We start from the raw sequence: 14480 nt of genomic DNA, 5'->3' as shown, positions 1-14480 counted from the left end.
TTCGAGGATCTATTGTCGTATTTTGTCCCACTAGAACCATTGTTGTGTTGCCATCCTTTTTCCCAGATTAAAATTTTACTATCTTCATAACAACATGTGCAACGCAAGTGCCCATTAACTAGTTATATATAATTAAATTTATACAAATCTGGAAGGGTGGGGTGGACTAATGCCACTTTTAAATTGTATCATTCAAACTTTCTGTAACAAAATAACACTCGCTCAGTCTTCACTTGATAAGACTAGATGGATGGGGTGGGTCAGTATTTTGCATGTTCTAACCCCGTTTAGTTCCTACTGCATTCTTCAACACAGAAGATCGAAGAGAAGTTGCAGGATTGACGGCTTTTCGAATCTTAAAGATGTTCCATGCAGTGCCAGCACAATGCCCTGCTGTTGCAAGTACATGTTCTGTGGCCTCCCCTGCGCTTTCGCCAAATCTGAAAAAACATGAATATAATGCTAATGATTGTCCAACGACAAAATGAAGAAAAATGTCGACGTCTAGGCGCACAATCTGTCAGCATGAAATAACATGCCAAATAGACCAAAAGTCCGGGACAATTCAAATTAATTTCAGTCGTGTTCATGGCTAATAAACTCCTTACTTGTTGCTGACCATTCTGCTTGCGACCTTGGAAGTAGCAGATAGAGCTTGTTTTTCAGCAACTTCAGCTGCATCCAGGATCTTGTCTGTAATTCCAAGAAAAAAATTTACTTGTAAGAAAAATCATCTTAAAATGTTGCACCAATCAATCTAGCTAATAAAAGCCTTGTTGAGAAACAAATTAAATGAAACACGCAAAGAGGGGGTGTAACGTTTCACTTACTGACAGCATCAAGTGAGGCAAGGAGGACCTCTCCAGGAACATTGGCAAGGAGTGCTTTCCCTGCTGGAGAACGAGCAATAGGTTTTACTACCGACCCAGTAACAAATCCAACACCATTCAGCAGAGATTTACTCATCTTCTCTGTCGTCTTGGACAGCTTCCTCACCCTACGCAGACACAGGATCAAAAATACTTACCAACTTTTCAAATATATCCTAGCACCAGATATACAATATCAAAACAAAACACGTTGTTGCTTTGCAAAAGGTAGGTGTTGCTACTAATTTTATGTTTAATACCTTTTGAGGCCTTTGTTTAATCCACTCTTGTTCCCATTGCCACTGTTGTTCACCGTGCTCCCTTCAGCATAGGCGGTGTTCTTCTCTGTAATCATCTCTCCTCCCTTTTGAACCTGCAACTTACTTCTATTAGGATGTTGCTATCATATATAAGCAATGGCTTGTACTCTAATTACCATAGGTCCATAGGTATATATATAGATTGTCGAACCCCAAAGCTCAAATGTATACATTTCATGTAACTTAATATGATAAGATTTAAGAGTATCAACAGAGTTTCAAGCAATTTTTTAGTTTAAGGATGTGTTTGTCATTGTGCGGACTGAAAGCCGTTGAGTAAGGCGTTTGTGCAATGGAAGCGTAAGCTTCAGTGTGTGAGGCGTTCTTGAAGCGTTCGCCTCAGCTTCCATCGCAAAATATTTAGACCATCACTTTTTTTTTTTTTTTTTTTTAGTGTAAGTTGACGTCTACTTTAAATAGTACCAAACTAACCCATCCTTAACATTTTTTTAGTTACTGTAATACCTTGTAAATTGTAAAGTTTCTTTAAGGTTTTCATATAGACACCACTGATTTTACCAAGAGCACCATACACTAACCACAAAACAAACACGTCCTAAAATTAGGACCGAAATTAATAATATTTTAAAATAATTTATTAATAATCAAAACACAAATTTTCTTTTAGAAAATTTTCTAATAATCAAAATCAAACAAGAAAAAATTATTACTAATTGAAGGTACCCATTCATTTATTTATTTTATTTTAAAAAAAATGATTGAATTATAAAATTTATCAAAGTTTGGAAGAACTCCAACATGAAAACAAATAAGTCTCATAATAATTTAAGAATCAAATCCATAATCTTTTCTCCACATTATTACAGTTGAAATCAAAGCAAAACTTTTAATAAAATTATTCAATTGAATATACTCATTCGTTCAATTTTATAGAAGATGATTAAAATTTTGAATTTGTCAAAATTAAACATTTTTTTTTATAAAAACATAAAAATCTTAAGTGGTGCTCATTTGGTCTTAGGATCCGTTTGGTTTTGTTTTGGGTATAGGTAGTTCTTGGTAAAATAAGTGGTGTTTTTATGAAAACCCTTTTTTAATCAATCTATGTATTCTCTCTTGTCTTGCAAAATAGAGTATAATCATATTGTTAACAGGGCCGGCCTGAGGACATTCTACACAAGCGAATTTGGTCCCAAACGAGCCCCCCCCTTAAACCAGTTCTGGCACTAGTGTTCTTTTTCAGCCCAAATATGAAGTATTTCACAAACAATAAGCCTACTGTTTTTTTTTTTTTTTGGCCCAATATTGAGCTCTTAAATCTAAATTTGTCCCAAACATGAGTCTTAAATAAATAATAAGTAAAAGCCTATAAGTCCATAACTCCACCCTCCACCTCAGAAACCAACGTCCTCATTCCTACACTAACTACCCAACCTGCAATTCTTCTCTCCAAAACACAAACAAAATAAAAAAAGAACTAGTATATCGGTTATTCTTCTCTTCAATTCTCCAAACTAGTCCCACTCCTCTTTCTTTTATTGTTTTGAATTGCGTACCGTTCTCCCACAACTCTTTAGGGCCACACTTTAGGAACTCGTCTAGTGCCCCGCAAAACTCAGCGCCGCCGACTGTTGTTAATGATATGAAAATATTGTAAACGCCCTTTTGTTTACAATATTTTGGAAGATTAGAGTTCAAGTCTCTGAATAAAGTTTAGTCATGAGAGTTAGGGGGCGTTTGTTTTTTTGCTACTTGTAAGTGTTTACTAATTATAAGTTTATATAAGTCAAGTTTTGCTACTGAACACTTTTGGCACTTATAAATAACAAAATTATACTATAAAAAAGATCTACCACTTACAAGTAGCTGAAAAACAAACACCACAAATAAGTAGTAATCACTTGCAAAAACCACAAAACAAACCGGCCCTTAGAGTCGTATCTAAGTTATTATTACCAACCTGCTTGGTGTAGGCATTACTGCATACGAAAATTCCCCTGACGAGATGACCTGTTCCTGCTGCAATAGCTTTAGCCAAAACTCCATTGTAATCTTCAATCCTTGGTGCATATTCTTTCCAATTTACAGCACGGTTCCCATCCACAGACAGCGTAGAGGCCACAGAGAAACAAGAGTGTTCTTTCAGAAAAGTATCAAAAAGAGCCAGATCACTACTAAATTGTTCAGAGAAAGACACCCCATAGCTCAAAGGATCGCCATCTTTCAAGGGTAATGAAAAGAGATAATTAAGCTTGTTGAGTTTCACTACTGGCTCATCTTTTGTTAAAGGCCATTGAATATCATTGCCTACTTTTACGATGAAAGCAAGTGATGTGTTCTCATCTAAGAGCCTGATGAGAGTGAAGTCACCTTTAACGAGCACAGTACTTTCTCCACCTTCTATTAAGTTCAGAGTACATTCTGGGATTTGGAGGAGTAACTCTTGCTTTGGAAGATTTGAAGTTTCAGTAGGGGAGTTGGTGGTCATGGTTTGAGCATGAGGATGATTTTTAGCATGAGTGCTACTTCTTCCGCAGCAGCCCATGTCTTCTTCTATGTTTTTCTTTTTCTTTCTGGATTATTTTTCAAGCTTCAACTTAGAAGAAGATATTTTTTTTAGAGAAAGAGATATTAGTGTTACCGAAAGCACGTATGGAATAAGAATAATTAAGAAAGATAATAATTGAAGCCAGTAAAAAGGATGCTAAAGTATTACTTGAAAAGAATGAAACAAAGAAAATGGAAAGGGATCAATCATCCTCATTGTCGGGGGTAAAACGAAGAAACCAAGATCAACATATATTACTCAAGTTTCAACTAAGCCATAATTTCAACGAAGTTTGCTTAAAGACGTAAGCATATATCGTCATCAAAGGTATATATCAAAATCATTTGGCACTGGCTTCCAGCAAAAACTATGGTATATATTACTACCAATATATCTGAGGATTTTTAAGACACTGCGCCATCACCATCTTTGGTGGATAAGAGTAGAATTGGCTCACGCCACTGCAATTGCCGACGTGGTGTATGTGCCGTCTTCCAGTTTGTCTAAAGCATAGGACATTCCACATGCCACATGCCACAGGGTAGGTAATAGGTAGTGCTTTTTACCTACAGTTTTTGACATACTACTCCGTGAAAGTGTTGTTATAGCAGTTTTAATAACTCTCTTTCAAAGAAATTAGACAGATTTTCATGCAGTCTTGCTTTTGATTCCGTTCATATTTATCACTCGTTCTATCATATTCTTGAGGAATACTTCCATGTGAAGAAAAGTAAAGGTGCTTTTTAAAAAGGAGCTAATAATCTGTAAAGACTACAATGCTACTAAACTGTTAATAAAATTCAAGCTTAATTCAACCACGGGTAAATGATCGATCATCAGCATAATAGGAGAGACATCATGCCTTAATTTCATTCAGACAGACTCTTCCAATGGAAAATCTCAATTTACTCTTGTACTACTAGCAAGGTAACACTCGAAATTATCGAGGAACATATGCATGAACGACATGCTCTACTGTTATATTTGTTAAACTTATTTGTTTCAGAACGTGACATGGAAATCTGATATGGAAAGGATGTCGACGAGATAATAACGCAAAACACGGCGTCATCAATACATCTTGATATACATTACATCAAAATTTTGTCATGAAGAAAAGTCAAAAGAATACAACACCTTTAAAAAAAACACAGATGAAAAGTAAAGAAAAACTAATAATGATTGTGATGGCATGCATGGCACATCTTTGCAACTCTGTACATACACACTAAGCTGTTATAAAGCTCAAAGTACGGTGGTGAAAATAAGTTGCACCTCAACAGTACATCTTCTTCATGACTTCATTGCCTTCTACCTTCCCTGCACAAGACCACTGAATACTTGACTGTTCCCAGCAAGAGTTGCTTCCCACTCAACTGAAGACAAGAGGATCTGTGACAGGGACATCACCACTTGTTTCATGTCTGGTCGTAGAATGGGATCCTCATCCACACATTGTTTGGCCAGCAAGGCCAGCTACACCATCAGCGAAATAGGAGGTGAGTGACTAACGACTTCCAGTTACAAGACCAAGCTAGATCACGTTATTAAAAATAAGAAAGGATACACTTGCGTATATATATGGTAATTCCAAGTTTAAGAGGTCTTTTAACGACAGTGCATTGTGAGTGTGAGGGCTTGATTGGATGCAGTGCTACTAAGATTTCAGTGAAATACACAGGTCGCTTTGCAATTCACTGAAGGTTCACCATGCTATCTGAGCCAAAAAAAAGAAAAAATAAAAGGTATCGCTTTGTCACGTTCGTAAAGTTTCAATTTGTTCTCCAGTTTCTGACATTTATGTTGTGGATTTCTCAAAAGTAACAAAGAAAGCATCCAAAAGCATATATAAGGCCACAGTCATGCTCATATATGACATCCATTGATTTCTTTGATCTTAGTTAAGTTACTCCATCTGCCAGATTCATAACATGTATCCCAGGGATACTGAGCTTACATATTGCAAACTGCTGCTAGAATGTAAAGAAATGAAACATGATGATGCTTACCTTGTATACACAATCGTGAGGATATAAGTCCATCAAATTTGGATCAATGCACTCTCTCAAGCTTGTCATGCTCATTGAATTGGGGGAGTTTCTAAGTGCTGCTAGCATCTGATATGAATATGTGAAAACCAAAGAAGAGATTATACAATGCTTCAAAGGATAGTAAAATAAACCAAGTAACCCAAAGGAAATATGTAATTAGTAACCAGCAAAAAAAAGTAGGCAACAAACAATGTTTCTTTGAAGAAAACGTAAGCTTTAAGAAAATATGGTGTATATATTACTAGATAGATCTATAGGACTTAATATCTTGTATATCAAGTTCTACATCTACAGGATTTATTAATATGTTATCAGTTTTAGTTTGTATTACTAGATCCTTCATATTTGTCCAAATCCAAGCCATTCATGCAACCCTCAGATCTCTGCCAAATCATTTCACAAAATGAACTCGTAAAACTTGGATGCGCTATGTATTGGTTCATTGAGAAGGAAGAAGAAGGCGTACAATGGATGCTAATGACCGTCTTTCAGGATTTTTCAACACCAATCCGTCAGTTCGAGTAATTGCTTCCTTTCCTGAGATTAGCTCAAAAAGAACAACTCCAAAGGCGTACACATCACTTTTTGTAGTCGCCAGGCCGTCACTCAAATATCTGTCAAGAGTAGTAATGCTAAGTATATTAGTGAGTACAACTTTAATAAGCTCAAATCAACTCTGCCTATATTAGTGTAGAATAGATTACTCTGGAGCCAAATAACCAAAAGTTCCTACAACTCTTGTTGCAGAAGCTTCTCCTTCACTAGTTTTTCCAACAAGTTTCGCAAGCCCAAAATCAGAGACCTACATACAAATAGAAGGGTAAGTAAAACTTAATGAAATAATCATTAAAGTTAAACAAGAAACTGTTATGGTTGTGTCAAACCTTTCCCCTGAAGGCGCTATCAATTAAGATATTGCTTGTTTTGATGTCTCGATGGACATAATGAGTTTTGGTGTGCTCATGAATGTATTCCAGACCACGTGCAGTGTCAAGTGCAATTTGAACCCTTACAATCCACGAAAGGGATGTATTGCCTGAACATCCAACAGTCACAAAATAAGTACTGTACATAACTGGCTAACATACATGAATCAGACATATGTTTCCACTTTCCCCAAACCGATAAACCCCAGTTATATTTTAAACATTCAGATGTTGTCACTATCAACTTCACTGGCTAATGTGACATCACAAGGTTCATCATTACAAAAGACGCAGGATAAACCAGAAGTGAAAATTTCTGCATAGATAAGGTAATAGAGGTACTGGGGAATGAATTTTGTAATCACTCAACAAAAAAATAGTTTTGTAATCACTCATAAAAATAATATTCTTACCCTTGTTCTGGGGATCATGTAGATGACTTCTTAGTGAACCCTTCTGAGCATACTCGTAAATAAGGAAGAGCTCATCATCACTAGCAGCATAGCCAATCAGTTCTACCTTGACAAAAGTAAGGTAAATTTAAGAGTCAAATAATTTAGATACTGCAACAATAAGAACTTTCCGAAACTGAATAAGCAACAGGGGCCACTAAAACCCTACAGAAGTATTACCAAGTTTGCATGGTGCACTTTGCAAAGAACTTTCATCTCTGCCAAGAATTCCTTTGTCTTCATAGCAGTCATTCTTTTGATTGCAACCTCCTAATAGAATTGAAGTATTGTGATTATTGTCACTCACAGCAGAGACAACAACATCACTTGCATAAGCACAAACTTTAATAGACGCACTCGATGCATAAAAAGCTACAGACCTGGTCCCGAAGAAGTGCATAATATACAGAACCATATGTCCCATGTCCAAGAAGATTTGAATCAGCGAAACTATCAGTCGAAAAAATAATTTCCTCATAGGTGAACACGACAGGCTTCTCCATGTCAAAGACTTCAGTCCCCATACCTACAAGAAAATAAGACGTATATATAGTTCAAAGCACTGAACCTTGATAAAATAAAAGGTAAAGAAGAAAGAATATATCACTGATTACATAAATAATTCAAATGAATTTATCAGAAACACAAATAAAACACTGCCTACACAACAATGGCAGGAATCTGAATCCCACCGGCATGTCAGTATTTACACAAGAATGAACAGAAGTGTTAAACCTGGTGACTTTGTGAAAGAGATAAAAGTACTATTCAAGTGTGTGGACATCAGGACATGTGACTGACAGATAGCATCATCACTATGTAACAATGGCACTGACACCGTCTAGTATCCAAATGGTCAGAAGTTTCCAACACAGTGACCTACAAGAAAGCTGATACAAATTTCTATTGAACGTGTCTACATGCATCTGAAACACAGGGAAAGACATAATATTCAAAAATTTAACTCCTAAACAAAAGCTTATGGACGTTAAGAAGGTCAGTGGGTTGAATACCTTTGGGAATATTCTTTTGACGATTGACAGGTTCTCCATTGTTGGGCTTCCAGTCCTTAGACTTGACACATACTGACCTTCCTGAGGTACAGCAGAAACTTGTCCTCCCAAGAATGTGAAACTTGTGACCAATCTTTCCATCAGGATTTTTGGCATTACTTCTAGGGGATGGATGACAGCAACTAGAAGATTTGAAAGAAATGCACATGAGTACAATGACGAAGATTAGAAGAAGACCGGCACCTGAGCCCCCAATAGTCCATGCATATGGAAAATGAGATTTATAGTTCACTTGATTTGCTGCATAAGAGGGAGTAGCATGTCACTTGTTATATATCTCAACAGTATAATAAGTATTAGTAGGAAAGTTCTTGACTTATGCACATTTTATAACGCAATGATTTTTCGTTCACTTTTCTCCTCCACTGGATATTGAAGATTTGAAGATCTTTCAGAAAACCATGTGAGGTTTTCTACTTTGTTACCAGTAACAAACCTCAAACAAAGGAAATACACCCAGAGTATCGGATTTCTGCTGGTAAAGTTTTCACTTAAGTTGTTTCACTGCCACTGTGGAGAGTGGGCTACTAGGAGAAGCCAAGTTATTAACACCAAATGGACTACATAAAAGCCTTCATTTGATGTTATATCAAATGCTTTCAGATACCCCTCTAAGTTAACTGCAAGAACTGGCTTCAGTCTTTATCTTAAAATTGAGAATCATAGTCTACATTGAAATCTAGACAGCCATATACCTAGGCAATCCTCACTTGGCTTTTACTTGATAACGGAAGTTGATCATAGCTTCAGGAAAAACACTCAACAAACTACACAAATATTCAGTTTGATAAAATTTTCAGAGCAATCAAGGTCGTACTACGAATCTGGCAAATTTCAGTTAGTAGAGGTCAAACATACCTGTAGAACTGTCAACAGATGGCTCAGGCACTGGAGTGGGAGATATCTCTGTCTCTAAAGGATAAGGTTCACCAGGAACTGCAGAAACATCAAGGCAATAAGAGATAAAAATTCAGCAATAGCTACACCAGGAAGATTTTACAACCAAAAATTAAATAATGCAAACTACTAACAACCATAAGAAAATGACATTTCTGCAAAAGCACAATATTCATTGCATTGCCCATTCAAGTGGTAGAAGTCCCAAGACTAAGCCCTTAGATGATCACAACTCAATTTCCATAAAAATCGACTAGGGGTTGTGGGAAAGATGCTTAGAATTTGATTCTGACTCATTTTCCATGGAAATAAGTAAAAATGCTTTGAACAATTTGTCAATTGCGCTAAGCTGAATCTCAATTTTGGTACATTCATATAAAATCTGTAATTTTACATAAACATCTACCAATAAAGATCACTCATTGCTTCAATTTCCAAATCAAAGATGACTAAAAGAAGAAAAACGCTGACCTGAGTTGAGAGGAATGTAATAAAGAGCCCCAACAGTAACATTATCTGGATTAACAATTCCATTAACAGATTCAATACTATCCATACTAACTCCAAATCGACTCGAAAGCGATTCAATTGAATCACCATCTCGTAACACATAACTCATCAAATAATTCCACAACCCACTTGAACATCCACACAAAAGATGCAAAGAAACAACAGCACCATATCTTGCTTTCCGTGTAGAATTCGACAACATAGCAAGACCCATATAAGCTTCATTAACAGTTTCAAACACAGATCCTTCATTAGTTTTCACTGTAAATGTAGTATTTGTCAAATACCCATTACTAGTTGGTGCACAAAAACAGTTCTTTTTTACAAAAACATACTCAAAAAAATCTTTCTTGTCAACTGTTATATCTTGGTGAAGTACATCAAACATGGATTCTAGTATAGGTAGAGTATGGTTTAAACTTGGTTTGAAAGCAAGAAATGAAGTGCATACTCTAGTTGTATCAGTGCAAGTAAGAGGTGTAGTGGGATAAGAAAAGAGAGTGTGCATGTTAAGAAACAAGAAAACCAGAGTTAAGAAAAACTCCATTGCTACTGGGAGGAAAAAAAAAACAGGGGAAGTGTGTAAGTAGGGAGTAGTGAGGAGTACAGTTGGAGTACAGCAAGACAGTGATGGTTAGACAGGTAAGTATGAGAAGGTGATTTGAAGATGATGGAAATAAACCGGGAGATTTTTATGGAGAATCTAAGTTAACTAATTAAACGACCTTTGAGTTAACTGATAACTACCGTAATGCCCAAGTGTTTCATTAATTGCCAAATTACCACTTTTATCTTAATTAATTAATGTATAATACTTTTAGAGCATTCCCCAATCCCATGTTGGTGATTTTGGGGGGTTTGTGACTATAGTCACCGGTTTTGGGGAAAAGAGGTGTGCAATGCAGGTGTGAATATTTTCTCTAGTTGAAATCAAGGTGAAATCTTCCACCGAGATAGTGGTTGATTTGTTAATTTCGGACGGGATATTGGATTCCATCTCGTGTGTTTTTTCGATTTTTTTTTCGGACGGAATGAAACATTCCGTCTCGCGTGTTTTTTCGGTTTTTTAACTTCAAACAAAAAAAAATCGGTCGGGATCAAAAACCTCCATACGGAATCTAACATTCCTCCAAAAAAAACCTTTGCATTAATCTAACATTTTCCTTGTTTTTTAAAAAGAAAGGGAAATATTTTGCATTGCACTGAGAATGCTCTTATCGAAAAGGTTTTGGAGTCTGTGTGAATTTATTGTCACTTATGATTGGATCCACCATCCACGTCACAAAGACATTATTTATCCAATGTATGTATGCCATTGGAGATTTGGAGATGGTCAGAAACTTATACTGGTAGAAATGAATTTATACGGTTAAGGTATGCAATGAATCGTGATAAAAAAGTGTTGACTCAACCCATGCAATGAATCTGCTGAACGAGCTTGAAGAGGATACTTCCTGGTTCCTGCCTCAAGATGACATAATTTTGAATGCTGTGGATGGAGTATACCTTGAACTAGGCTGGTAGGCCTACAGAGTTTATTTCTGTAGCTGTGTGTAGTACGTAATTTTAACTGATGATATGATGCTTTCCGCCTTTATGATCGTATGTGGATTGATGTTGCCTCCAAGAGTTCCAACTTCCAAGCAAGCGAAGTAAATTTATTTCGAAAATAAGTAGCGAATTGGACCCATCAATGAATGGAGAAGAATCAAAGAACTGTAATGCCTCCCGGTCAAGGACACTTAGCCACTTACTACCGTTTTACGAACAGTTGAACAATTGAGGTCTTCTTCTGTAAAACAATTTTCCCACTGATCGTTTACAAGCTCCAATAAGCCTTCAAAAGTAGGTTCTGTGAACATATAACTAGGAACTCTCTCAACTGCACCGGTCCAATCCATGGATGATATTGATCCATTCACATGATTTAAAAGTCTAACCATCCCTGATTTCTTATCGATCAAGCTCAGAGAACCATTTACATTCGCAATTGTGGAAATCCTTGATACTAAATGAATACCAACAGACATTGGGGGGGTGGGGGGTGGGGAGAGTCAACTTAAAGATAAATCAGTGTACTTAATATAGTTGGGTTTATTTATGAGTGCTTAGTGCAAAAAAAAAATGGAAGTACGTATTGGATTTTAAACAGACCAAGGTGTCGTATCGAAACAGTTGCCATAGCCTGCTCCTGCAAACAAACCAACATGTAAAATTGGTCCCAAGGGCCATTTGCAAGTGAAAATCACTCATAGAACTAGTGTTTTTTTTTTAATCACTCTAAAAGACAATTTTCAGGTGTAAATAATCCGGAAAACCAAATTTCGAGTGAAAATAATTTGTAAAGACAAATAGTCCGGATTTGAAATAAATATTTTCTGATTTTACCCTTTCAGTCATTTTGCTATGAACAATAAGTGTTCATATCTTATGTTGATGTATGAACATTGATTGTTCATACCCAAATAGATTAATGTACCTCATACAATATATTAAAGTATGAACAATGATTGTTCATAACTCATGTTGAGGTATAAACAATTATTGCTCATACTTCAATATGTGTTTTTACTGATCATACATTATGTTGAGGTATGAACATTGATTGTTCATAGCTCATGTTGAAGTATATGAACAGTGATTGTTCATACCCCAAATAAATATGAACAATCATATGAACAATGATTGTTCATACTAGTCCAATAGGTGTTTTTACTTATCATACGTTACGTTGATGCGTTGAGGTGTGAACAGTGATTATTCATACCCCAAATAGGTATGAATAATGATTGTTTATATGAACAATAAGTGTTCATAGCTCATGTTGAAGTATGAATAGTGATTGTTCATACTCCAATAAGTGTTTTATTGATCATACATTATGTTGATGTATGAACATTATGAACAGTGAGTGTTCATAGCTTATGTTAAGGTATGAAAAATGATTGTTCATACCCAAATTGTTCATACCCTAATAGGTGTTTTTACTGATCATACATTATATTGAGGTATAAACATTGATTGTTCATACCCCAAATAAGTATGAACAATGAGTGTTCATATGAACAGTGATTGTTCATACCCCAAATAGATATGAGCAGATATGAACAATGATTGTTCATATTCCAATAAGTGTTCATACTGTTCATACATCACATAATGTATGATCAGAAAGAACAGTGAGTGTTCATATCTTATGTTGAGATATGAACAATGATTGTTCATACTTCAATAAGTGTTCTTACTGATCATACATTATATTGATGTATGAACATTGATTATTCATACTCCAAATAGATATGAACAATGATTGTTCATACTCCAATAGGTGTTATTACTAATTATATATATTATATTGAGGTATAAACAGTGATTGCCAAACAATCATTGTTCATACCTCATCATTGAGGTATGAATAGTTGTTCATAACTCATGATGAGGTATGAACAATGATTGTTTATATACTAAATAGGTATGAACAATGATTGTTCATACTATATACACTGGGTCGTTTTGGTTCGGCCGCGCCGCTTATTATTTCTCATTAGGGGACATTTCATCTACTCGAGTTATTCTTAATTTCGCGTCAATGGTATACTTGAACTTTCATATACCCATCTTTGTGAGTGATTAAAAAAAATGTATCCTTACGAGTTACGTTCTTCCCCGATCTGTCTTGGAGAGTTTCTTCCTGAGGAAGATATTTCCAACTTTGCATAATCAGGTGAACCAATACTTGTTACTCCTCTAACAAATCCGCAATTACTCATCACTAAACAAAATATAAAGAGTTTACAAACTATGAATACGAATAGAGTAAATACATACCAAACCATACCAACTCAATAAACAAAATAAAAGGATTTGCAAAATATGAATATAAACATAGAGAAAAACTTGTAATCCATTAAAGAAAACATAAACCGTATTTGTAAGGAGGGAGTAGTGACTGGTGAGGAGTACGTACAACAAGATAGTGATGGTTAGACAGGTAAATAAGAGAAGGTGATTTGAAGATGATGAAAATAATCCAAGAGATTTTTATGGGAAATCTAAGTTAACTAATTAAACGACTTTTGAGTTAACTGTAAACTACCATAAATGCCCAAGTGTTTCATTAATGGCAAATTATCACTCTTACCTTAATTAATGATATGACGATGTGTCTATCTATTATAATAAAACAAAATGGATAGACAAAGGGTGGTTGGGATTTTGTGGAAATCTGAGTTCGACGGAAGACACGTGTATGGTGTATAACATTTTGAAACAATTTTTGAAGTGCATTAGTATGTAAAAATATGCATTAAAGAAAATTTATGATTCTTGGGTTTAATTCTTAAAAGCATTAAAATCAAAATGTAACAGTTGTAATAAAGAGCATCAAAGCCTAACTTAATACGTGGGGGAAATAAATTCAACCCAATAACTATATATTAACTAAATAGCTCAATCAATAGCCTAACTTAATACGTGGGATCGTGGGTTTTTGTGAATAAATGATACTTTTAAATACGTTGACAAACTTTGGTCAAATGATTGCATTAAGCCATTAACGTTAGGATTGGATTAAAGAAAAATGTTCCCAAAAGAATACCAAGAATACCAAAGCACTAGACTTTAAGAGGTTAAAGTGTTAAACATGCCTTAAATAGGTGGCTTCAGACATGGACTTTTATAAATACATAGATAAATGTTCATAATTACGAAGAGCCTACACTTCGAAAAAAGTGTAACGTACAGGAGGTTCAGTGTAAAACTTTATAAAACTTCATGAAAAAAGTGTACCGCACGAGGGCTTTGTTTGATTTGGGCTTGGTTAAACTTTAAATCCCTAAGTTGGCACTTAAACAAAGTTCTCTCTAAAAGCACT

At 35.4% G+C, this 14480-nt stretch overlaps 2 protein-coding genes and 1 long non-coding RNA gene across 3 annotated transcripts; 1 reads left to right on the top strand and 2 right to left on the bottom strand.

Moving 5' to 3' along the window:
* Positions 1-108: 108 nt before the first annotated feature.
* On the bottom strand, positions 109-4268 carry LOC147507172 (senescence/dehydration-associated protein At3g51250-like). The gene is made up of 5 exons (XM_086599888.1): positions 3111-4268; positions 1130-1242; positions 831-997; positions 609-693; positions 109-440 (listed from the first exon to the last, which is right to left on the bottom strand). Exons 1-5 carry the CDS (start codon positions 3693-3695, stop codon positions 278-280), a joined length of 1113 nt encoding a protein of 370 aa, XP_086456014.1. The 5' UTR covers positions 3696-4268; the 3' UTR covers positions 109-277.
* Positions 4269-4749: 481 nt separating this feature from the next.
* On the bottom strand, positions 4750-10218 carry LYK3 (protein kinase family protein / peptidoglycan-binding LysM domain-containing protein). The gene is made up of 11 exons (XM_086599886.1): positions 9569-10218; positions 9059-9136; positions 8141-8440; positions 7508-7653; positions 7308-7397; positions 7089-7194; positions 6634-6785; positions 6454-6551; positions 6216-6363; positions 5708-5815; positions 4750-5174 (listed from the first exon to the last, which is right to left on the bottom strand). The coding sequence occupies exons 1-11, from the start codon at positions 10152-10154 to the stop codon at positions 5010-5012; spliced, it is 1977 nt and encodes a 658-aa protein (XP_086456012.1). The 5' UTR covers positions 10155-10218; the 3' UTR covers positions 4750-5009.
* Positions 5057-6076, top strand: LOC147507171 (uncharacterized). Its single transcript, XR_015217567.1, has 2 exons — positions 5057-5197; positions 5317-6076. It is a non-coding gene; the product is annotated as an uncharacterized LOC147507171 (long non-coding RNA).
* Positions 10219-14480: the final 4262 nt, after the last annotated feature.

The sequence above is a fragment of the Coptis chinensis genome, chromosome 3 (assembly GCF_015680905.1).
Source record: "Coptis chinensis isolate HL-2020 chromosome 3, ASM1568090v1, whole genome shotgun sequence".
In the NCBI taxonomy this organism is placed as follows: domain Eukaryota; kingdom Viridiplantae; phylum Streptophyta; class Magnoliopsida; order Ranunculales; family Ranunculaceae; genus Coptis; species Coptis chinensis.
Note: the sequence above shows the minus strand (reverse complement) of the source record. Positions and strands in the feature narration are given on the sequence as shown.